The sequence below is a fragment of the Rattus norvegicus genome, chromosome 11 (assembly GCF_036323735.1).
Source record: "Rattus norvegicus strain BN/NHsdMcwi chromosome 11, GRCr8, whole genome shotgun sequence".
Taxonomy (NCBI): domain Eukaryota; kingdom Metazoa; phylum Chordata; class Mammalia; order Rodentia; family Muridae; genus Rattus; species Rattus norvegicus.
In genome coordinates this window covers 98329167-98355950 of record NC_086029.1, presented here as the reverse complement: position 1 = coordinate 98355950, position 26784 = coordinate 98329167, and the positions used below count along the sequence as shown (strand labels likewise).

Genomic DNA, 26784 nt, shown 5'->3' with positions numbered 1-26784 from the left:
TGAAGTTTGTAAAAGTATACTTTTAAGTAGTTTATGCTATATGATAGTACTGACATATGTTCTGTTAGATAACAGTTACCATGTAGCATAGTGGTGAAAAATACAGGTTTTGAGGGTTCTGGAGAGAGGACTCAGCATTAAAGCTGTCCTTCTGCTATTCCAAAGGACCCAAGTTCAGTTTCTAGCACCTACACAGATAACCTGGTGTCTAATAACATCAGCTGCCAGGAATCTGGTGAGCTCTTCTGTCCTCCAAAGGTGCCTGCACGCAGATACCACTGACACCAAAGTAAAATAACACAGGGTTTGTAGCCATTTGCATTGTGTCACATGCTGCCTCAGCAGCTTTATGCTGGGCCACATTAGGCAATTTCTCTGTGCCTCAGTTTTATCTATGAGAATAATTAGAGTCATTGTAAGGATAGCTATTATTATATAAAGAAGAGTCTTGAAGATAATAAAATGAAACAGAAGTATCATTGGTTTGTAATTATCGGTGTTATATAGTTTTGGGGAGAATACATGAATATGTAAAGTATATAAATTAGCAGGTTACACATTCAAGCACCTAATAAAATGACTGATTTTAATTAAACTGTATTCATTCTTTTTTAAAAGATTTATTTATTATCTATGAGTACACTGTAGCTGTCTTCAGACACACCAGAAGAGGGTATCTGATCTCATTACAGATGATTGTGAGCCACCATGTGGTTGCTGGGCTTTGAACTTAGGACCCCTGGAAGAGCAGTCAGTGCTCTTAACCACTGAGCCATCTTTCTAGTCCAACTGTATTCGTTCTTTTTGGACAAACCAAAAAGGGAAGCTATCCCCATGAGGTAATTAATAGCAGGACACTGGTAGTGGACAAATTCTGCTGTGCTGTCTTTACCCACCTCCACTCTTCAGCATGGATGCCAGTATAGCATGAGTGTCTGTCTCTGTAGTGCACTGCTAGTGCTTTGGCACTCACCTAACGATGTCGCTCTTTTGGCCAGCATGGTACTAGAAGGGAAACTGAAACTCTTCCTTTTGCATGTCTTGGACAGACTGGATATGATACCCTGGCCACCACTGGCACAGACTGGACCCACGGACATGACAAGGCAGAGCAACATCTTATCGTTGGTGCTCCCCTGAGGGATTCTCTTCTGGACATTGTGGAAAGCCAAAGAGCTGGCCCATGGTCTGGGGTCAGGGTCCGAGTAGTAGTGCAGAGAGTTTACTCTCTTCTCAGCAGAGATGGTGCCAGGAGCCAACACAGGCTCACAGGGGAGCATGCAGGATCACCTGGAGCATGGTGAGTAGGAAACCTAGGCATGGGGAAAGGGAAGCACAGCAGAATCCCCAAGAAAGGAAGCTCTGCTCAGCAGAATTTCTAGGTGGCATTTACTGTATAAGGAGGCTGTTTTGTATATCTTTTTCTTACATTAAGATTTAGAACATGTTTAGTTAAAGTTCTCTAGAGGAACAGAGCTGACTGAATCAATATGGGATTTTTGTGGTCTAGCTAGTCAAACAATGGCTGTCTGCCTACCAATGGAAAGTCCAAGAATCCAGTAGTCCATGGCATGGGGCTGGATGACTCATCTGGTCTTCAGTACATACTGGAATGCTGAAGTAGGCTGTAATGTCACTAAGAAATGAACTTGCCAGCAAGCATGAGGGCAAGCAGGCAGAGAGCAAACCTTCCTTCTTCCACGTTCTTTATATAAGCTGGCGGCAGAAGGTGTGGCCCAGATTAAATGTATATCATTCTATCTCAAAAGATCCAGATTAGGGACTGGAGAGGTGGCTCAGCGGTAAAGAGCACTGACTGCTCTTCCAGAGGTCCTGAGTTCAATTCCCAGCAACCACATGGTGGCTCACAACCATCTGTAATGGGCATGTCTGAAGTCAGTGACAGTATACTCACACACATGAAATAAATAAATAAATAAATAAATAAATAAATAAATCTTTTTTTTAAAATCCAGATTAAAGTTAGATCTTCGAATTTCAAATTATTTAATTAAGACAAATCCCTCTGGGCTGAAGAGATGGCTCAGTGGTTAAGAGCACTGACTGCTCTTCCAGAGGTCCTGAGTTCAATTCCCAGCAACCACATGGTGGCTCACAACCCTCTGTAATGAGATCTGATGCCCTCTTCTGGTGTGTCTGAAGACAGCGACAGTGTACCTATGTATAATAAATAAATAAATCTTTAAAAAAAAAAAGACAAATCTCTCATAGGTATACCCAGGTGCTTGGGTTTTAGTTAATTCCAGATGTAGTCAGGTTGACAATCAAGAAGGGCCATCACAATATACAGTATGTATAACAAAGGATTTTTGTATCATTTATATATAAGAAGCCTTACTAAAAATGTTCATGGGCTGATCCATATATACATGGTATATCTACCACACTACTGTTAGGATCTGCACTACCTGAAATTGTTGCATTTACTTTTGCTTTCCCTAGCTTATGTTCTAGAAAGTAATACAAATTTAAGAAGTATTTGTAGGGTTATGGAAAAGCAATGGCATGTATTACTATACTTAAAATAACCATTACAGTATCAATTTTTTAAAAACTAATTGGCGACTTGACAGTCTATAACTCTAAGACTGCTGTTTGAAACAGTGTATACTAGTGATGCTAATAAAATTCTCTATCGATCTAGTTCATTAATCATTGTATACTAGAAGTGTGGCTAGTGTAACTAAGAAGTGAGAATTTAAATTTTTATTACATGATTCATTTATGTGTGTAAATATGAGCTTGTGTGTGTGCTACTGCATGTATATGGAAGTCAGAGGACAATGTGTGGGAATCAGTTCTCTGTCACCTTCACATTTATCCTGGGGATTGAGCTCAGACTTGACAATAACTTTGCCTACTAAGCCACTTACCAACCCAACTATTTTAAGTAGTCTCCTGTGGCCAAGGGCTGCTGTGGTAGGTGGTTCTATCAGCAAAGGCCTAACTGTGATCCCAAGTACTTTGCTTAAAGGAGCCATGGAAGGGCTGTCTTCAGATTTAGGCACTTCCTGGTTTATCTGTCTTGTTTTGTTTTGTTTTGTTTTTTCAAATGGCTAGAAACTTCATTGACTGAGGGTTATGCTCTCAAAACAACAAAATACAAATTGAAAGTATGTGTGCTAAAAATTTGGAGATATATGGGTAGCCCCATTCCTAACTAGGGGCCGTGTCCTGGAGGTGGTCTGTACATGTTCTCTCTCCCCTTTGTTGCATATTTCGGCTAAAGTCATTTCAGTTGGCTCCTGGAAGCCACTCACTTCCCTGGAGTCTGGGACTTTCTAGTGGCTACCCCCAGTTCTCCATCCCCTACTGCTATATGTTTCTATTCAATTTCCTAACCATCTGCACTTCTCTCCTGTCCCTTCCAATAGCAGTTCCTGTCCCCCTTTTTTCTCTTCCCCTCCTTTCTCACTCATAGGTCCCTACCTCTCTATACCTCCTATGATTACTTTGTTCCCCCTTCTATATAGGATTGAAGCATCTACACTTTGGTCTTCCTTCTTCTTAAGCTGCATATGGTTTATGAGTTATATTGTGGTTTTTCCGAGCTTTTGGGCTAATATCCACTTATCACTGAGTGCATACCATGTGTGTTCTTTTGTGGTTGGGTTACCTCACTCAGGATGGTATTTTCTAGTTCCATCCATTTGCCTGCGAATTTCATGAAGTCATTGTTTTTAATAATTGAGTAGTACTCCATTGTGTAAATGTACCACAATTACTGTATCCACTTTTCTGTTGAGGGACATGTGGGTTAATTCCAGCTTCTGGCTATTATAAATAAGGCTGCTATGAATATTGTGGAGCATGTGTCCTTCTTATATGTTGGAGCATATTTTGGATATATGTCCAGGAGTGGTATAGGTGGGTCTTCAGCTAGAACTATATCCAGTTTTCTCAGGAACCGACAGACTGATTACCAAAGTGGCTTTACCAGCTTGCAGTCCCAACAGCAATGGAGGAGTGTTTCTCTTTCTCCACATCCTCACCAGCATCTGCTGTTGCCTGAGTTTTTGATCTTACCCATTCTGACTGATGTAGACAGACTCTCAGGATTGTTTTGTTCAGAGGAAAGACAGGGACAAAAAGTGGAACAGAGACTGAAGGAAAGGCCATCTGGAAACCACCTCACCTAGGGATCCATCCCATCTGCATACACCAAACTTCCACACTATTGCAGATGCCAAGAAGCACTTGCTGACATGCTGATATGGCTGTTCTCTGAGAGATTCTTCCAGCTCCTGACCCATACAGATGCAGATACTCACAGCCAAGCATCAGACTGAGCCAGGGGACCCCAATGGAAGAGCTTGGGGAAGGACTGAAGGAGCTAAAAGAGATTGCAACCCAATAAGAAGAACAATATCAACTCCCTGAACCACCCAGAGATCCCAGGGACTTAATCACCAACCGAAGAGTATACATGGAGGGAGCCAGGACTGCAGATACATATGTAGCAGAGGATGGCCTCATCTGACATCAGTGGGAGGGGAGGGAGGCTTGATGACCCAGCGTACAGGGATGCTAGAAGGGTGAGGTGGGAATGGGCAAATGGGTAGAGGAGCACTCATAGAGGCTAAAGGGATGGGGAGAGGGAGTCTGGAATGAGGAGGTTTTGACGAGGTAACTGGGAAGGGGGATATCATTTGAAATGTAAAGGAATAAAATGAGTAATAAAAAAGAGAGAAAATATATATACCATTCATCAAACAGTGTGAGCTCAACAATCCTACTACTTCCTGGTGGTACCTTCTAATTCCAGTGAGAATACATCTGTGTTGTTTGTAGTTGATCTTCAAGTGAGTAGTATTCTATTTGAAAATATCATAAATGTTTAGAAATCCAACTGAGGCCTAGAGTAAATGAATAATTCATTGGATTTATAGACTCTCTGTTCTTCACTCTGGAAATTGTAGATAAATTATCAAAGACAGAACTAGATTGGATATAGATTATTTTTGTATTTTAGTTTTGCTTTAAACAAAGACATACAAATAAGGTCGTAGCTAGGAACATCCTGATAAAGCATCGCCTGCCAGATACTGAGTATATACTTCTAACACACAAAGGTGGCACTGACTGCAGCTATTCCCTAGAGTTATCACGGCATGTCTTAAAAGCCATCCTATGTGTCCTTCACTGGTACCTGTTGCACTTGTTGAGTGAAGAGAAGAAAACTCAAGTCTGATATGCCAATGATTATGTTTGGCATTATCTATACTTTAGAATTTTGACAGGTCATGAAAAAGAAGAATATATTTGTGGAACGTTACAGGAAGACCAGATACAAACTTTGAAAGATAACATTTAGTTACTCAGTTGGCGTGGATATGGTATCTGTGTACATTTTTGGTAGTATGTGTGCTGTTGTAGACTCTGAGACTAAATAACATTTCCTTTGGATGGATGAAGTTCTTACTTGCTGATGGAAAAAATGAAAAATGGAATGGAATATAAAGTCCCCAAGTAGCAGGGTAGAACATCTTGTATACTGTTTAACACTGTCCTAGGGCAGCAAAAGAATGCCCTTCCTGTGTAATACTTGGTTGGACTATGTGGGAAATTGAACTTTTGAGTAATTTGGCCTTGGTTTTGAGAAGAGGGCCACTGCTGCTTTGGGCACCTAGAGATTTCTTTGTAGTGATTATAGACAGTGAGGTTTATGAATCTTCCAATATAGAAAGGGAGTTGTCCTTTACTTATTACTAATATAGTAATTATTGTGCATATGTTATATATGGGTGTGTATTTTTACATACATAAAATTAAATAATGATTAGTATATTTTCCTTAAAGATACATTTACCATATTATTTATTGTAGTGGTAGTAGTAGTTTGTTTGTTTGTTTGTTTGTTTGTTTGTTTGTGACAGAGAGTGAGAGAGAGAGAGAGAGAGAGAGAGAGAAAGAGAGAGAGAGAACGAGAGCACAGGATCCCATGTAAGCCAGACTGTCCCTGAATTCACTGTGTAGCCAAGGATGACCTTGAATTTCACATTTTTCTGTGTCTACCCCTCAAGTACTGGGATTATAAGCAATTACCAACAGAGCAGGCTTTCACGATATGGTTTCTAATGTAAAGTTTGTAACCTACACACACACACACACAAACACACACACACACACACACACATACACACACGCGCGCGCGCGCGCGCACACACACACACATGCAAGTGTACATCAGTGAAAGCAAAAGTATATGCAACAACAGACGGTTCAGGGAGTGGTTAAGAGCAGTTGTTGCTCTTGCAGAAGACCAGTGTTCCATTCCCAGTGTCCACATATTGGCTAACAACAATCTGTAATTCCAGTTCCAGAAGGTAATGATGCCCTCTTCTGGCCTTGACATCATGCAGGGGAAACATCCACATGTATAAAGCCTAATCAAAAGCCACTTAATTACTCCCATGACATTTGTTCCACTTTTGCATCAGTGGACATTTTGCCCGGCTGTTGTTTGCAGGGCTCCTAGCGGGGCTCCTAGCGGTGCTCCTATGTTGAGTGCTGTTCTCTTCTGGTAGCACGTACCACACCTTCCAAAATTATGAAAGCCAGCCAGTAGTAGTGAAGCTTAGGGATCAATACTAGCTTGATTTCTTCTCTGACTCAAGTAAGTGGAGTATCCAGCAGCAGGATCTTAACCTTTGGGTTCTGAGGCATAGCCAAAGACACCGACAAGTAGCCTGTGATACTCCATTCCTGGCGTCCATCTTTTTGTTAGTTATGTCACGTCTTGTCAGGACATTGTTGTTTGTTTAGAGGGTGCCTATTTTTAAAGCTAAGGCAACAGACAGATGGATTTTTGTTTCTTAATTCATTCAGCTAGTCTGTTCTTTTTTATTGAAGAACTGAGGCTATTAATATTTATAGTCTTTTTTGGAAGGTGTATTGCTTTGTGGTCATTTTGATAGTTTTGCTGGTTTGTGTTGTTTGCTGTGGCTGTTTTAAACATTGTGACTTCATTTGTTTTCTTTCTACATCGTCTTGGCTGTGCTTATTACCCTCTCTTCAATCCAGAGTGGTGTTGTCAGTACTCTTCATAGCAGTTTTCTGTCCTATGTGATGTTTTTAAGGCTATTGGGATTATAGAGAGTTCTCTCTTTCATCTATAGCATACACTTTTGCTGGGTACAGTATTCTTAAGTTAGAGTAATCACAGTCTTCTAGAACTTGTAACTCCGGGCACTTAACACTTTCAGCATTTTAGTTGAGAAACTATGTGCTATTCTGATGACCTTTCCTTTTTACATAATTCGTGTTTTTTCTCTTGCAGCTTTCAATATTTTTTTTTCTTCTGAGTAATTATGATATGTCTTAAAATGTTTCTTTAATGGGTTTCTGTGTGCTTCTTGTATCTGTGTGGGTGTGTCTTTCCTTAGTTTGGGGAAGTTTTCCTCTATAACCTTGTTAAAGATCTAGCTTCTGCTTTTGACCTGAGATTCTATATCTATGCTTATAATTTCAATATTTGGACTTTGATGGTGTCCAACATTTCTTGTATGTTCCTATCCTGTGCTTTTTAATTTTTAATTTTCTTTGCTTATTTTGTCTACATTCTCTAGTATATCTTTGAGTCCTGATAGTCTATCTTCTGCCTGATTCATTATCTGTGTAGAGCTTTACCTGAGTTTTCTAACTGGGATTTTGATATTTTCAATTCCATCGTCATTTTAGCTTTGTGTCCCCTTCAGTATGTGTGCCTCTTTAGTAAATTCAGTTTCCCAGTCCTCAATTATCTTCATTATTATATTCAGCTGTATATTTGTAATTTCTTGAACACCACTCAAACATTTATTGTTATCCTCTTGGAGTTTGGTGAAGTGTTTGTATCTTCTTAAATTGATTGACCTCTTTGATAAGGTTTATTATTGTTCTTTTAAATTTTGTGCCCTAAGGTTTATCTAGCGTTGTCATTACAGAATACTTCCATAAGACTAGTGGGTTTGATGGGGGAAAAGTTGTTCAGACCACTAATAGGTTTGTTTTTGTGTGTGTGTGTGTCTGATGTAATAATCTAGCCTTCATTATTAGATTACACTAGGGCAACCCAAGCGAGGCCAGGTAAAGCTGGTTTAACTGAAACACAGAAACATGACTCCTAAAGCACAGGTCTAGAGCTAGGCCAGGCAAAGAGGATTCACAAAGTGAAGAGAGCTATATGGCCACAGGTCTGAACGCAACATACGTGTTTGTAGATGGCAGCAAGCTAGGGAAAGTAGAAAATTCCAGTTTTGTTTTCTTGACAATAGTGATTCTGACCAGGGTTAGGTGGAATCTTAAAACAAATTTTAGTTGGCGGTTTCCTGGTAGCTAATGAAATTGAACACTTGCTAAATGATTAGCCACTTGGTGAGAACTCTGTTCCTTAGCTCTATTGCCTGCCTACTCCATAAGTTTTTGCCGGAATTCCATGCTTCTTGGAATCTTTTTTTCTTTTTCCATTAATTTATTTATTTAGTCACTTTACATTCTGTTTGTCACTTTACATCCTGTTTATAGCCCCCTTCTCCTCTCAATTCCCACTTCACGTGGCCCCTCCCTCAATTTAGCCTCTCTTTCACCTATGAGAAGAGGAAGGTACCACATGGATACCAACCCACCGAGGTCCTCACATCACTGCAGGACTAGGCACGTCCTCTCCCACTGAGGCTAGACAAAGCAGTCCAGTTAGAGGAACAGGATCCATAGACAGGCAACATAGTCAGGGTAAGCTCCCACCACAGTTGTTGTGGGAACCTGCATGAAGCCCATGCTGCACATCTGCGATATAACGTGCAGAGGGCAGGTAGGGGCCTAGGTCTAGCTTAGCTCTTTGATTAATGGTTCAGTCTCTGGTAGACCCCAAGGGCAGATAAGTGGACTCTGTTGGTCATCTTATAGAATCCCTATCCTCTCCAGGTTCCTTATTCCTTCCCCCAAATCTTCCACAAGATTTCACAAGCTTCATGTAATGTTTAGCTGTGGGTCTCTGCATTTGTTTCTGTCATCTGCGGGGTGGAGGCTCTCAGCTCATGTAGTGTGGGTGTCCTGTACTTTATAGCTAATATCAACTTATAAGTGAGTACACACCATGCATGTCCTTTTGGGTCTAGGTTACTTCATGCAGGATGATATTTTCTCATTCTATCAGTTTGCCTGCAAATTTTATGATGACCTTGGTTTTAAATAGCTGAGTAGTATTCCACTGTGTAGATGTACCACATTCTCTTTACTCTTCAGTTGAGGGGCATCTAGGTTGCTCCAGTTTCTGGTTATTATGAATAAAGCTGCTGTGAACAACTGTGTACAAAGACTATAAGTAACTTGAAAACTAATATTGGGAAGACAGCCTTGAGGACAGTATGTAAAACAATTTGACTTAAGGTTAGAAATTTACCACTTCCAATGGGAAATTTACTTAGCTGCTGTGAAAGAGAAGGACTGTCTTGGGGTTTTATTGCTATAAAGATATACCATAACCATGGCAACTCTTATAAAGGAAAACATTTAATTGGGGCTGGCTTGTAATTCAGAGGTTCAGTCCATTATTGTCATGGCAGGAAGCATGGTACCATGCAGGAAGATATGATGCTAGAGAAGGAGCTGAGAGTTCTACATCTGGATCTGCAGGCAGCAGGAAGTGACTTGAGACACACTTTCTCCAACAAGGCCACACTTCCTAGTAGGGCTCTTCCCTGTGGGCTAATAAGAGCCATTTTATTGAAATGACCACATAGGCCTTCAGAGGACTAGTTAAGGAATAAGCCAGAATAAGGCAAAGGCTACTTACTTCTAACCACTAATCGCGTCTCTCCATCAGTACTAAGGCCTCTTAATTCCCTAGGTGTGTGCAAAGATGAGTGTAAATGGGAAAACAGGGGGTTGGGGAATTAGCTCAGTGGTACCTAGCAAGCGCAAGGCCCTGGGTTCGGTCCCCAGCTCCGAAAAAAAAATAAAAATAAATAAATAAATAAATAAATAAAAATGGGAAAACAGGACCCCCTGGTGGAAGGCTGAACCAGAGGATAGAAGTTAGGGTTAGAGTCCTGGGTGGAGAGATGACTCACAAGTTAGCATCTGCACGGTATCAATGGCTCAGGCATTGAGCATGAGTCCCTCAGTGGGTGCAGAGGAAAAAACGTGTACAGCTCACTGAATAACACCAGCTATCCCAAATGCCAGTGCACCTCCCTAAATTTTAATTTGATATTTCAAACCTATTAAAATGTTAAGATTATATTAATCTCTATGATATGAAATAATTCATATACCCTCTATTTTAATCTTGACCCTGTTCAATATTTGTATTTAGTACAAGATGAAATAAAAAAAAGTTATGAAGACATGTTTTTTTCTGTCAACAAACATTGTGGTCCATATCATGGCAGGGCATCCTCGTAGCATAGAACAGTCCACGGGTGACATGAAAAACTGGTAGAAAATCTCACAGCCCCATTCAGTATTAAAAACCTGGATGTCTTTTACCATGTAAAGATAGCGACTATCTGCTTATCAGAATGCTCCTCTTAGAAGATAAGTCAGCAAGAAATTGTCTTCCTTAAGAATTTAGAGTCCGCTATGATGGCATACTTCTCGATCCTAGTTCTTGGGAACATCAAAAAGTCCAGGCCAGCCTAGGCTACACAGCCAGTGTCTATCTCAAAGCTCTAAAAAGCATACAAAGAATTTAAAATATATGCTAAGGCATTGCCATAACTCAGACTTAATGATTGTGTAAGTAAGCTTAAGAAATTACTTTCCCATGTTATGGCACATGTATGTAATCCCGGTACTCTGGCAACTGAAGCAGGGTGGTCAGAATTTTGAGACCAACCTATGCTGCCTGTGGTCTGTATAAAAAACCAACTGTGCTACAGAGACGACACAGAGGGTAAGGGCATCTGCTGCTCTTCCAAGGAACCTGGATTCCATTTCCATTAACTTGGCTTCTCACAATGGTCCAGTTCCATGGTAGCTGATGCCCTCATCTGGCCTATATGGGCACCATGCACACACAGTGATGATCAGACATTCAGGCAAAACACCCATACGCTTTGTTTGTTTGCTTGTTTTTAAATCAGAGAACCTGGGAGCGAGGGAGCAAGCTCAGTTAGTAAAGTGCACAAGCATGAAAACCTGAGATCATTTCCCAGCACGCACATAAAACTGGCATCATGAGGTGCCCTTGTGTTACCAACACTGGGGCGAGATGAAGACAAAAAGAGCCCTGGGGGTTCCTTAGTCAGCCAGTCTAGCCTGCTCATCAAAGCCCATGTCCCAGTTATAGACTCCATCTTAAAGAACAAGGCAAGTCCTGTAGAATGAAGAGAGAGTAACTGCTTACCCCTATATACATGCATATTGTATGTGTTTGTGTATATGGGAAAATGAGCATTGAGGTACATGTCTATAATCCCAGCACTCAGAAGGCAGAGACTGAAAGAGCAGTTGTTGAAGATCATCCTCTGCGCTACAGCAAGTTTGAGGCCAGCCCTGGATACCCGAGACTCTTTCTCAAAAGGAAGAAATGAGAAGAGAGGTGAGAGAAAGGGATTGGGGAAGGAGGGGGGAAGGAGAACAGACTACTGAGGATCTTCTCCCTTTGCCTTTGAAATTGTTCTGTCTCCTGTTTGCTGCAGAAATCAATCCAAGATCTTCCGGGGGTGAGGGTGGGGGTGGGGAGGCATTCGCATTAGCAGACCATGTGAAACTCCGCCCGACCACTAGTGCTTGGCACATTCCTTGCACATACTGTTCAGTAAACAACTTCAGGGAACCAGATCCAGCTAGATCATTCACTCAGAGCCTTTGGAAGGGGCTGTCTTAGTACAGCCTTGACGTGGGAGAAGTTGAGAAGTTAGCATTTGTGTTTTCATTAATTCTTTTTATAACAATGTTCCAGCTGTAGCTGGTTAATAGGAGCCAGGCCTGCCTGTTAGTGTACAGGTCTCTTACGCATGACAAAGGGCTTCTGACGGAAACAGGTTTTATTACTCATGAAGCCACTAGGGCTGTTTACATAAAGCCACTTGTGCAGTCATGTGATGTGATTGAGAATGTCCCCATTAATGCTCCCTGGATGCTATTCCACTCCATACTGCAAAAACAAACCAAAGACTCCAAAATATAACCCACTTCCTATTAAACTAGTCATCTTTGGATGGTGCATTCATGCAGAGCCAGACCCTAGCTACCAAGGATTTTTATTCTTTTTGATATTTTAAATCAGATGGGGAAAGTCATTATTGTTTCAAACACAACTAAGAATCATCATTTGGGGGATAGAGAATAAATTAACCAACTATTTCTAGTTAAGTTAACAATCATTCATATTACTGTGGCTTTTCTGGGTAAACTCCCTAGAGGCAAAAATTAACTTTTTATGTGAGCCATTTATTTAGGATAAATTAGAATGTATATATTTTTCTTTCTATCTACCAAAATGAAAAACCTCTTAAATAAGAAGGTTTATTAAGAGAGAGAGAGAGAGAGAGAGAGAGAGAGAGAGAGACTGAGACTTGTTTAGAGATTAAAATAGGACAGTTTTGCCAGTTTTCTTAAATAGCCTGCTCTGTGAATCGTTATCATTGTTCACAAAGAGAGCTTAGGCCTTTGAAAAGTGCTTAATGAGTTATTTGTGAAAATAGAAGGACTGGTGTTCTTTTTGTGAGTGTGGCAGCCTGTGTGTAAAGAGATGCAGCCATTTCAGCCGTTTAAGGAAATTTTTACGAAGTTTTCTTCCCATTCATGAACAGTATAAATGATTTAGTAATTCATATGTTAGGGTAAATGAGTCCTCAGCTATTACCCTCACCATCTCACAGAAGTAGTTTAAAGTTAATGAGGTAGACAGATGAAGTGGCTGGACTACCCTGTCTTGATTTTTTTTTTTCATGTATAACATGGACAAACGCAGTGTTTAGACTTGGCAGGCCATGCCAGTTTCTCTGTTCCCAACAGCCATCTAAAGCAGACACAGAAATAACACATAAATAGATGGCACTGTTGTGGTCCAGTAGATGTTCATCCACAAAAATGGTAGAAGTGAATATTTAGTCCACAGGACGTAATTTGCCAGCTTCTGATCTGTTTAAGTATGTCTTGATGTCTAAATGTTTCTTTGTACTGGCAATAAAGATGGGATTTTTAACCTCTGTTGTAGGTTCAGCTCTAACTTCACACATTGCATATCAAAACAGTGATGAAAGGTATGGGCTTTGGTTTTTTTAACTACCTTCAAAAACTGAAATTACAGTGGTACATTATATATTAACATACAATAAGCATGTTAGTAAATATAGTATATTAGTTAACTCATATTAATTTTCATAGCATCTGGTCCCTGCCACATGATATAAAATGACTCTGAAATGTTAAGCTTCTCTAAGCATGTTCCCTCTCAGATAATGTAATGATAAAATTATTCAGGCCGGGGTACATAACTTCATGTACCATGCACATTGCCTGGAGTTTGTGGTCCTCAGCACCTAACCACTACCAATGTAGGTCACTTCAGATTTTTGAACCAAGATAAAAAACTAAAACTTTTACTAAAGAACTATGTAATTTTACCCTTACTTTTTTTTTTGGGGGGGGGCAGTATCCAGTGAGCTCTGCTTCTTTTGTAAACCAACTATCATTATGTCTGGTTATTGTTCTCCTAGCCTCTGTTCCCCTTTGTTCTCCCTCTCTCTGCCTCGTTTCCTTTCTACTGCCCTTTGCTTTCATGAGCAGTGTATGTATCGCCTTGTGCTTCCTTGGATACTTCCTCTTGATGCTGGGAGTAAAGTGAGGAGAAGTAGAAGCACCCCAAAAGAAAAACACAAGTAGCATAAAAATAAAAAGTATAAAATGAAAGCAAGAATTAATGTAAATTCCAAAAAAATAAAAAAGAGCAGTAGAGGTTAGTGAAAAAGAACACTAGATATGTAATAAAAGGTCTACACTCTAATGCCATCTTGGATCTTGACTCAAGCATGTGACACTGGGTTACTTATTGCTTGTAGCTTCAGATTTCTCAGCATTACGGAGAAAGATGGTTATAATTTCACACGCTACTTTATAGTATAATAAATGTGGGAAGTACTCCAGTGACTTGATTTTTCTATAAATATTATTCTCAAATGTCCTCTGGATCATGGCTTCCCTTAGATATCCATGCATCTATCTGTCTTGGCTGCCATACTCAGAATAAGTACTAGATGCAGAGAAGAAGAAGAAACAAACCTCTCACTCAACTAGCACGCACAGCCTGTGTGGCTGATCTCATTTTCCTGTTCCTTGTTCTTGTAGGCAGTGGGGGCTGTCCTGATGTAAAAGTGTTCGGTCCTGCCCTTGGGTGAGCTCACAGAGCTGAGGCTGTATCTGGGACTGCCCCAAAGCCTTTAAAGATGTTTTTAAAGCAACACAGGTATCACTTACAATGAATTTCAGATTTAAATTTCATAACAAACTGTATGTCCTTCTAAGCAAACCAGCACCTAGAATTAGCCGTTTACCTACAATGGTCTTAGATTAGTTAGGTGATGATAGCCATGAGCATTTATAACATGATTTTAGAATTGGCCCTGTGAGTGTTAAGACACAGAACTGAATGTACTGCCAGATATTTTGCAGGAGTCACAGATGTGAAAGGGAAATCTGTACACACATCCCCCATCCCAGCACCCAAATGGAACATATGAGGGAGGCCTTCTGGATCTCACTATTTTTAGAGAAATGGAGGTGAGGCCAGAAAATACTTTCTTGCAACATATTTTATTATTTAACGTGAAAATATTTGTTATAATAGTGATATATCCTATGTTGTGATTTACCCTACTGGTTCATTTAATCTCTTCCAAACACTCAATGAAGTTTGGCTTCCTAATATTGGAGAGCTAACACACGGTACTCAGGCAGGGGCTAGATCTGGCAGAACTCAAAATAAAAGCAACATTATCCAACTTTGATTTGTGTTCATGGCTCAGGTTGTGCATGGGTAATGGCCACAGAACTGTCAGGCTGACCCTTCAGCATTAATTATTTTGGAGGAGACATGCGTGTGCCATGGTGCCTGAGTGAAGTCAGAGGACAGTTTACACTTGTTCCACCATGTGGAGTCCAAAGATTAGCCTCAGATTTTCAAGATTTTCAATATTTGCAAAATAGTAAATCTATTCTGAGTCCTATTCTCCTGTGATTAGTTTACACATTATATTTACTTTAAGTTGAAGTCATGAAAAAACCTTTTGTCCATAGAACATCAATGAATCTTTTCTTCTGTTCAATGTTTTTGACTATTCAAGAGGGAAGGAACTTGAACATCTAAGTGTTGGGAGTGTGGTCTTTATATCCCTTCTCATTTATTTGTTTGTTTTTAGAAGATGATCTGAAATAAAGCACTCAAACTTTCCATATATGCCTTCGGGGCATATACACATCAGTTGTAGAAGGGGCGAGATGCCCACTGTCCAAAAGGGTTCTGAAGTTGAAGACCTACCCTAGGCTGAAATGGAACATGGAGCTAGGTTTGTCTAACTATGAACATTAAAGCTGACAAAGGCAAGGGGCAGTTAGCCTTAATGAAAGTAGTTACCCAAGCTATTTCCCATTTACAATATAAGAAGTTATTTTGGGGCTGGAGAATATAGCTCACTAACGTAGCACTTTATTAGCATACATGAGGCTACAGATTCAGATCCCAAAGCCACGCTCACAAAGAAGTTATTCTCAACTATTCACTCTGGTAAGAATCAACATTGACTCCTATAGGTGATTTTTAAATAGAACTAATTTCACTTGCCTCACAAGCAATACAGTAATTGTCAGCTTTTACCTGGAAAGAACTTAACTGTCAAAACAGATATCTATGACCAGCAATTAAGTAAATTCGCATTTCTCTTAGCATGCTATTCCTTGATGAGTAAGAAACATTTGAAACAAAGGTCAGTCATCTTAAACTCTGATGAGATGAGAAAGTAAGTAGTGTTCTGTTGTTAATCTCACTTCCTTTGGCAACTAGGAACGATTCCAATGTTCTTCCTCATGAGGGCATAGGCCTTGAAAAAGAGCAGAATGTGATCTCAGCGTCCAGACCTTCTTCCTTGCTGTAGATGGCAGCGGAGGGGTGGGGTGGGGGGTGTTTAGGGTGTGTGTGTGTGTGTGTGTGTGTGTGTGTGTGTGTGTGAGCACACGCACATGCACACGCGCACACACTCGAGTATGGGTATTCTCATTATGCCCATTGGAGTTGGAAGACAGCATCAGATTTCCTGGAGTGGTTACAGGTACGTGTGAGCTGTTGGATTTGCGTGCTAAGAATAGAATCTTGGTCCTCTAAAAGAGCAGCACACACTCCTAACCACTGGGCCTTTGACAACAACTTTTTATATATCTTTTTAAGACTGATGTAGACGTGATAAGAAGGGAAAGATGATGAAAGAGCATGTATCTGTCTGATGCAGTCAGGAGACGTAGAAAGGAGGGCTTTCTGGTGACCTGACCCGTTTCATCCTTTGTTTACTTTTTTATTTAATTTAGCTTGTCATAAATATATGATAGAGACAGACAAAGACAGAGAATACCTGGGCACATGAATGGAGGCCAGTAGACAAATATCAGGACTCTATTCTCTCTTTCTCCTATGACTTCTGGGACCAAACTTAAATACTTAGGCTTGTGTGGGACTCACAGAGTTCTAAACCTCATCAATTTAGGAAACATTTTCATTCATATCTGCAGCCTTCACTTAAGAAGCAAGCATGGCAGTGGTCAAATAGATTCTTCTACTAACTGCATTCTTCATCACCTCAAACAAATATATGCATGTATTTATTTCATTATGCCTTATGTTTTCTGCCTATCTGGGTAAATGTAGGAGTGTCATGTTAATTTTGTGAACCCTATAAAGCTAAGTATGTATCTGTGTATGGCACACACATGTGGTATACACATGTATGTTTACATGTGGGGGTGGGTGTTGTATTTACCATGTGAATCCTATAAAACTAAGCTAAATTTGTGTGGTGTTCACACGAATGTGCAAGTGTAGAGGTATCTGCCTTTCTTATTGATGGGTAGCCTGGAGACAGACAGACAGACAGACAGACACACACACACACACACACACACACACACACACCACAAACCTTAGTTTTTGAGACAGGGTCTCTCACAGAAGCTGGAGCTCAGACATTTAATAGACTAGATGTCCAGAAAGCACCATGAAGCTATTCCATGTATCTGTAGCTTGTAATGTATCACTGAGGGAACTCAGGGCAGTAACTCAGTACTGAAGGCAGGAGCTGCTCTGACTGCAACAGCACAACCTACTGTCCTGTTTGTTCCTCATGGCTCGCTCAGTCTGCTTTCTGATGTCACCCAGCGCCATCAGTCTGGTGCCACCCACAGTTTTGTTGGATGCTCCCACGTCAATCAAGGAAATGCACCCCAGGCTTACTCAAAGGCAGATATGACACGGGAATTTTCTGATTTGAGGTTCCCTCTTCTAAAATGACTCTAGCTTGCATCAGATTGACATAACACTAGCCAATACAGCCTGTCTCCCCTAACTCCAGCACTGGCCTTACAGGCAGGCACTGCCACCCTGGGCTTTTCACATGAGTGCTAGGGATCTGAATCCAAGCCCTCATGCTTCAATAGCAAGAACTTTACCCACTTAGCCATCTCTCCAGCTTCACTGAAGATATTCTTTCTATCAGATATGACTGCAAATTGTATATAAAAGACCCATAAATAAAACATTTTGACATCAGAATCCCCACTTTTACAAAAATGGCCACATTACATTAAAGTTTGTGCCATAGTAAAGAGAGGGAGAGGGAGGGGGCATATTTGTAGACAGGCATCTCTTAATGCATTATTTGTTCATCCTTTTGTGTTTTGCCCTTTAAATGTGTGTGGTGAGATGTTCAGGGGAGAGTATATAGTTTCTCTACCCAAGACTTACTCCTCATTCATTGACTACATTATGAATGTGTCAGGTTTGGTAATAATGAACTTGCCTCCCTGCAACTTAAAAAGATTTAAGTGGGGCTGGAGAAATGGCTCAGAGGTTAAGAGCACCGACTGCTCTTCTAGAGGTCCTGAGTTCAATTCCCAGCAACCACATGGTGGCTCACAACCATCTGTAATGAGATCTGATGCCCTCTTCTGGTGTGTCTGAAGACAGCTACAGTGTACTCATATATAATAAATAAAAATTAAAAAAAAAAGATTTAAGTGGGTCATAGAATCATGACCACTTAAAAACAGAATTTCTAAGCAGCACCAAGTAGCCAGACCCTTGTGGGAGCCATCTTCTATGTGGCCAGAGTTCTTTTGTACCCAAAACCATAGCTGACCCCAGGGAATTGACACTGTTGTTACTGCTTCTGTCTCTAGTCCACTCAGTGTGAGGGGAAGGTGTCAGAAGTTGAATTCACAAACGGATTGGCTAATCTACCTGGCCCTGAACTTTGCCCCTTTAGACTAGCAGGAGGAGCACACAGCTATGCTTCAGATTGACAGGTTCCAAGTTACCAGGGACCTCCAGCAGGACTGTTGGTTGTTCAGTCTCTGCAGAGCTGGAAGTCCCATAGAAGGTGACAGAGCTTTCATCTTTGCCAAAAGAATCAGAAAGAACTTGCTAGAAACAAGTAAAAGTTTTGAAAGAAGTAGAGGAAATCAACAAATCTTTATGAGCATAAAATTTCATTCATTAAATATTATTTTCAATGTCTTTTATTTAGAGTTCTCTAAAATCTAAAAGTTTCTATATATTTCTTAGTAGTATTAAAGCTGAAGTTTATAGCAGGGAAATGGTGAATTCGAGGCCAGCCTGGTCTGCAGAGGGAGTTGCAGAATAGCCAAGGATGCACAGAAAACCTGGTTGGAAAAACGAAAACAAACAGAACCTGAATTTTTGTGATGTGATTTGAAGATTTAAAGGGAAATTTAATTAAATACAAGAAGTAGTTATGCATTCTAAATATTTTTCAGATATTAGACTCTTAATAAACAAACAAAATCAATTTTTATTTTTCTGTGTTCTACTTGCTGTTCTAATGCATGACTTGTTTTTAATACTTGTATTTTACAAGATTAGTCAAATTTATTTCTGCTTTTTTGATGCAAAATTAAATTCAGCAAATTTACTTGAGACATTTTTAAAGATTATAGTCTTCGAAGTCTATGCTAACACTGGAATTGCTAAGAAGAGTAGGACCAGGAAAATGACTCAGAGGGTAGAGGTACTTGTCATGCAAACTGAGCAGCTTTAGGACCAGTGATGCAAGTCCAATCCCAAGAACCTGTGTAAAGGTGAGAACTGACTCTGTAAAGTTGTCCTTTTACTTCTACAGTGCACACATTATACCTCTCTCCCTCATCCTTTCCTCTTCCCCATGTACAACTATAATAATAATTATATATATTATTGCATTATTTATTAATATTAATTATTAATTTTTAAAAGAAGAAAGAACAAACGGCTTACTAGTTCTTGGAACTTGTTAAGTAAAAGAACAGAGGCATGTCACATGTGGAAGGAGGCTATTGTTGGGTATTTACTCTCTCTGTATCTTAGTTACTTACTATGGCTGTGACAAAACACCATGACCAAGGCAGTTTATAAAACAACAACAACAAAACATTTAATTGTGGGCTTGCTTACAGTTTCAGAGGTTGAGTCATGGCTATCAGGGTGGGGAACATGGTAGCAGGCAGGCAGTTCTGGAATAAAATGTTGGAGATGGGTGAGTGGCCCATTCTCTCAATTGGGGGGTGGGGGTTGGGAGGAGGTAGTGGGAATGGGATGCCTCACCTCTGGATATGGTCTCAACAGGCTCTCCTTCCCCTTTATGGGATATTTCAGTTAATGTAATCCCCATGGGATCCTGGAGACTCTTACTTTTCTGGTAACTGTGACTTTCTGGTTCCTAACCCCAGTTCCCCATCCCCCATTGCTACACAGCTCTGCTCAATTTCCTGACCCTCTGTACATCTCCCCCATCTCCTCCCATACCTGATTCTGTCCCTCTTTTCCCCTCCCCCTCCTTTCTTCCTCCTAAGTCCCTCCCATTCTATACTTCCCTTGATTATTTTGTTCCCCATTCTAAGTAGGACTGGAGCATCCACTATTTGGTCTTCCTTCTTCTTGTGCTTCATGTGGTCCATGAGTGGTATCATGGGTATTCAAAGCTCTTTGCTGAATATCCACTTATCAGTAAGTATACACCAAGTGTGTTCTTTTGTGCATGTGTTACCTCACTCAGGATAATATTTTCTAGTTCCATCCATTTCCCTGCAATTTTCATGAAGTCATTGTTTTTAATTGCTGTATAGTACTCCATTGTGTAAATGTACCACATTTTTTTTAATCCATTCCTCTGTTGAGGAACATCTAGGTTCTTTCCAGTTTCTGGCTATTATAAATGTGGCTGCTATGAACATAGTAAAGCATGTGTGAAAGTTATACACTTGGAGCATCTTTTGGGTATATGGCCAGGAGTGGTATAGCTGGGTCGTCAGGTAGTACTATGTCCAATTTTCTGAGGAACCTTCAGACTGATTTCCAGAGAGGTTTTACCAGTTTGCAATCCCACCAACAATGGAGGAATGTTCCTCTTTTTCCATATCCTCGCCAGCATCTGCTGTCACCTGAATTCCAACCCCCCACCAGGGAGACATTTTATTTTTGTTCTGGAAATAATTTTTTTTTGCCCTCATTGCCTTGAGCTGTTTTTTTCTTTTCTTTCTTTCTTTTTTTATTAGATATATTTCTTTACTTACATTTCAAATGTTATTCCCTTTCCCGGTTTCCTGTCCATAAACCCCTATCCCCTCTCCCTCCCCCATACGGGTATCCCCCCCATCCACCCCCCTTGCTGCCCCCCCATTCCCCTGCCCTGGGGATCCAACCTTGGCAGGACCAAGGGCTTCCCCTTCCACTGATGCCCGAACAAGGTTATTCTCTGCTACATATGCAGTTGGAGCCCTGAGTCAGTCCATGTCTTTTTGTAGTGGTTTAGTCCCTGGAAACTCTGGTTGGTTGGCATTGTTGTTCTTATGAGGTTGCAAGCTCCTTCAACTCTTTCAATACTTCCTCTAATTCCCCCCAAGGGGGTCCTGTTCTCAGTTTGGTGATTTACTGCTAGCATTGATCTCTGTATTGGACATTCTCTGGATGTGTCCCTCAGGAGAGATCTATATCCGGTCCTTTTCAGCATGCACTTCTTAGCTTCATCAATCTTATCTAGTTTTTGTGGCTGAATATGTATATGGGTCACATGTGGGGCAGGCTCTGAATGGCCATTCCTTGAGTCACTGCTCTAAACTTTGCTTCCATATCCCCTCCTGTGGATATTTTTTTCTCCTTTTAAGAAGGAGTGGGAGCATCTGCATTTTGATCATCCTTCTTCCTGAGCTTCCTGTGGTCTGTGGATTGCATCTTGGGTAGTTCCAGCTTTTGGGCTAATATCCACTTATCAAAGAGTGCATACCAAGTGTGTTTTTCTGTGATTGAGTTACCTCACTCAGGATGATATTTTATAGTTCATTCTATTTGCCTATGAATTTCATAAAGTCATTGTTTTTGATAGCTGAGTAATATTCCATTGTGTAGATGTACCACATTTTTTTTTAATCCATTCCTCTGTTGAAGGGCATCTGGGTTCCTTCCAGCTTCTGGCTATTATAAATGAGGCTGCTATGAGCATAGTGGAGCATGTGTCTTTGTGGTATGTTGGAGCATCTTTTGGGCATATGCCCAGGAGAGGTATAGCTGGGTCCTCAGGTAGTGCAATGTCCAATTTTCTGAGGAACCTCCAGACTGATTTCCAGAGTGGTTGTACCAGTGTGCAGTGCCACCAACAATGGAGGAGTGTTCCTCTTTCTCCACATCCTCACCAGCATCTGCTGTCACCTGAGTTTTTTGTCTTAGCCATTCTGACTGGTGTGGGGTGGAATCTCAGGGTTGTTTTGGTTTACATTTCCCTGATGACTAAGTATGTTGAACATTTCTTTAGTGTTTTTTGGCTATTCAATAATCCTCAGCTGAGAATGTTTTGTTTAGCTCTGTACTCCATTTTTAATAGGGTTATTTGTCTCTCTGAAGTCTAACTTCTTGAGTTCTTTGTATATTTTGTATATTAGCCCTCTATCAGATGGAGGATTGGTAAAGATCTTTTCCCAATCTGTTGGTTGTCGTTTTGTCCTAATAACAGTGTCCTTTGCCTCACAGAAGCTTTGCAATTTTAGGAGGTCCCATTTGTCGATTCTTGATCTTAGAGCATAAGCCATTGGTGTTCTCTTCAGGAAATTTCCCCCTGTGCCTATGTGTTCGAGACTCTTTCCTACTTTCTCTTTTATTAGTTTCAGTGTATCTCATTTTATGTGGAGGTCCTTGATCCACTTGGACTTGAGTTTTGTACAGGGTGATAAGAATATGTCAACTTGCATTCTTCTACATGCTGACCTCCTGTGGAACCAGCACCATTTGTTAAAAATGCTATCTTTTTTCCACTGAATGGTTTTAGCTTCTTTGTCATAGATCAAGTGACCATAGGTGTGTGGATTCATTTCTGGAACTTTAATTCTATTCCATTGATGTATTGCCTATCTCCATACAAAAATCATGGAGTTTTTCTCACTATTACTCTGTAATACAGCTTGTGGTCAGGGAAGGTAATTCCCCCAGAAGTTCTTTTATTGTTGAGAATAGTTTTCATTATCCTGGTTATTTTGTTATTCCCAATGAATTTGAGAATTGGTCTTTCTAACTCTATGAAGAATTGAGTTGGAATTTTGATGGGGATTGCATTGAATCTGCAGATTGCTTTTGTGAAGGTGGCCAATTTAACTATATTAATCCTGCCAATCCATGAAAATGGGAAATTTTTATCCATCTTCTGAGATCTTCTTCAATTTCTTTCTTCACAGACTTGAAATTCTTGTCATACAAATCTTTCACTTGTTTGGTTAGAGTTACCCCAAGAAATTTTATATTTTTTGTGACTATTGTGAAGGGTGTCATTTCTCTAATTTCTCTCTCATCCCGTTTCTCCTTTGAGTACAGGAAGGCTACTGATTTCTTTGAGTTAATTTTATACCCCTGACACTTTGCTGAAGTTGTTTATCAGCATTTAGTAGTTCTCTAGTGGAGCTTTTCAGGTCACTTAAGTATACTATTCCATCATCTGCAAATAGTCATATTTTGACTTCTTCCTTTCCAATTTGTATCCCTTTCACCTCCTTTTGTTTTCTAATTGCTCTAGCTAGAACTTCAAGTAGTATATTAAATAGATTAGGAGAAAGTGGGCAGCCTTGTCTAGTCCTTGATTTCAGTGGGATTGCTTCAAGTTTCTCTCCATTTCATTTGATGTAGGCTACTGGTTTGCTGTATATTACTTTTACTGTGTTTAGGTATGGGCCTTGAATTCCTGATCTTTCCAAGACTTTTAACATGAAGGAGTGTTGAATTTTGTCAAATGCTCTTTCAGCATCTAATGAAATGATCATGTTGTTTTCTTTGAATTTGTTTATATAGTGGATTAAGTTGATGGATTTCCATATATTGAACCATCCCTTCATCCCTGGGATGAAGCCCACTTGATCACAATGAATGATCATTTTGATGTGTTCTTAGAATCAATTTGTGAGAGTTTTATTGAATTTTTTGCATCGATATCCATAAGGGAAATTGGTCTGGTTTTCTTTCTTTGTTGCTTGTTTGTATGGTTTTAGTATAAGCATAATTGTGACTTCATAGAAGGAATTGTGTAGTGGTCCTTCTGTTTCTATTCTATGGAATAGTTGGAAGAGTATTGTATTAGGTATTTCTTGAAAGTCTAATAGAATTCTGCACTAACAACACAGGTCCCTGGACTTCTTTTGGTTGGGAGACTTTCAACTTCTGCTTCTCTTTCTTTTCGCGTCATGGGACTGTTTAGATGGTTTATTTGGTCCTGAATTAACTTTGGTATCTGGTGTCTGTCTAGAAAACTGTCTGTCATCCAAAGTTTCCAGTTTTGTTGAATATAGGCTTTTGTAGTAGGATCTAATGATTTCTTTTTAATTTCCTCAGTTTCTATTGTTTGTCTCCTTTTTCATTTCTGATTTTGTTAATTTGTATATACTCTGTGACCTCTGGTTAATCTAGCTAAGGGTTTATCTATCTTGTTTATTTTATCAAAGAATCAGTTTCTGGTTTTGTTGATTCTTTGTATAGTTCTTTTAGTTTCTACTTGGTTGATTTCAGCCCTGAGTTTGATTATTTCCTGCCATTTGCTCCTCTTGGTTGTACTTGCTTCTTTTTGTTCTAGAGCTTTCTGGTGTGCTGTCAAGCTGCTGATGTATGCTCTTTCCAGTTTCTTTTTGGAGGCACTCAGAGGTATGAGTTTTCCTCTTAACGCTGCTTTCATTATGTCCAATAAGTGTGGATATGTTGTGCATTCATTTTCATGAAATTCTAAATAAATCTTTCATTTCTTTCTTTATTTCTTCCTTGACCAAGTTATCATTGAGTAGAGTATTGTTCAGCTTCCCTATGTATGTGGGCCTTCTGTCGTTTTTGTTGTTATTGAACACCAGCCTTAATCCATGGTCATCTGATATGATGTGTGGGATTAATTTGATCTTCTTGTATGTGTTGAGGTTTGTTTTGTGTCCGAGTATATGCTCAATTTTGGAAAAGGTACCATGAGGTGCTGAGAAGAAGGTATATTCTTTTGTTTTAGGATGAAATGTTCTATGGATAGCTGTTAAGTCTTTTTGGTTCATAACTTCTTTTAGTTTCACTGTGTCTCTCTTTGGTCTCTTTTTCCATGATCTGTCTGTTGATGAAAGCTAGTGTGTTGAAGTGTCCCACTATTATTGTGTAAGGTTCAGTGTGTGCTTTAGCTTTAGTAAAGTTTCTTTTATGAATGGGTGTTCCCTTGCATTTAGAGCATAGATGTTCAGAATTGAGAGTTCATCTTAGTAGAGTTTTCTTTTGAAGAGTACGAAGTGTCCTTCCTTATCTTTTTTGGTAACTTTTGGTTGAAACTCTATTTTATTCAATACTAGAATGGTTCCTCCAGCTTGGGACCATTTGCTTGGATTTTTTTTTTCCAGCCTTTTACAATGGGCAAGTTTCTGTCTTTGTCACTAAGGTGTGTTTCCTGTATGCAGCAAAATGCTGGGTCCTGTTTATGTATCCAGTCAGTCTATGTCTTTTTATTGGGGAATTGAGTCCATTAATGTTAAGATATATTAGGGAATAGAGATTGTTGTTTCCTATTTTTTTGTTGTTAGTGTTAGAATTATGTTTGTATGTCTATCTTCTTTGGGGTTTATCAATAGAAGAATACTTTTTGGCTTTTTCTAGGGTGTAGTTTTCCTTCTTGTGTTGGAGTTTTTCCATCTGTTATCATTTGTAGTGCTGGATTTGTAGAAAGGTGTTGTCATGGAATATCTTTGTTAACTGAGAGTTTTGCTGGTTATAGGAGCCTGGGCTGGCATTTGTGCTCTCTTAGGGTCTGTATGACTTCTGTCCAGAATCTTCTAGCTTTCATAGTCTCTGTTGAGAAATCTGGTGTAATTCTAATAGGTCTGCCTTTATATGTTACTTGACCTTTGTCCCTTACTGCTTTTAATATTCTTTCTTTGTTCTGTGCATTTTGTGTTTTGACTATTATGTAACAGGAGGAATGTTTTTTCTGGTCCAATCTATTTGGAGTTCTGTAAGCTTCATGTATGTTTATGGGCATCTCTTTCTTTAGTTTAGGGAATTTTTCTTGTATAATTTTGTTGAAGATATTTACTGTCCCTTTAAGTTGGGAGTCTTCACTCTCTTCTATACCTATTATCCTTAGGTTTGGTCTTCTCATCGTGTCCTGGATGTCCTGGATGTTTTAGGTCAGGGTCGTTTTGCATTTTCTTTTAATATTTTCTATGGTATCTTCTGTGCTCTTCAATCTCTTGTATTCTGTTGGTGATGCTTCTATCTATGACTCCTGATCTCTTTCCTAGGATTTCTATCTCCAGGCTTGTCTCCTTTTGTGATTTCTTTATTGGTTCTATTTCCATTTTTAAATTCTGGATGGTTTTGTTCAATTCATTCACCTGTTTGGTTGTGTTTTCCTGTAATTCTTTAAGGGATTTTTGTGTTTCCTCTTTAAGGATTTCTACTTGTTTACCCATATTCTCTTGTATTTCTTTAAGATAGTTATTTATGTCCTTCTTAACATCCTCTACCAGCATTATAAGAAGTAATTTTAAATCTAAATCTAGGTATTTGAGACAAAGTGGTAGTCTCACCTGTGCTGTTTGCTGTGTCATCACTCCTGGGAGACAAGCTCTTTTCTGGCAGGATTTGTATATGGAGAGCTGTGGCACACGGTCCGCTCCAGGCACAGATCTAGAATTTGTTTCTTGGAGAGATAGTTTACTATTTAACAATCCTTCTTGCTGCCTGGAAAGATGGCTCAGTAGTTAATAGCATTGACTGCTCTTCTTCCAGAGGTCCTGAGTTCAATTCCCAGCAACCACATGGTGGCTCACAACCATCTGTAATGGGACCCGATGCCCTCTTCTGGTGTGTCTGAAGACAGCGGCATTGTATTCACATACATTAAATAAATAAATACTTTTTTAAAAAAAGAAGAAGAAGAATCTTTGTTGCTCTTACAGAGAACCCAGGTTCACTTTCCAGCACCTATGTATGGTTCACAGCTCCACAACTCCAGCTCCAGGGGATCTGACATCTTCTTTCAACCTCTGCAGCCACCAGGCACATACATGAGATACATATATACATAC

At 39.8% G+C, this 26784-nt stretch overlaps 1 protein-coding gene across 18 annotated transcripts in view; it reads left to right on the top strand.

The window, feature by feature from the left end:
* Spidr (scaffold protein involved in DNA repair) overlaps positions 1-26784 on the top strand; it is a 240982-nt gene that overhangs the window by 155810 nt on the left and 58388 nt on the right. For 16 of the 18 annotated variants that reach the window (NM_001100988.2, XM_063270716.1, XM_008768898.4 and 13 more), the window contains one exon: positions 1050-1300. In NM_001100988.2, the coding sequence (NP_001094458.1) occupies positions 1050-1300 (251 nt within the window). Of the gene's footprint in view, positions 1-1049; positions 1301-11425; positions 11546-13168; positions 13215-26784 lie in introns of those variants that run through there. The other 2 variants (XM_039088598.2, XM_039088597.2) reach the window with 2 other exon arrangements.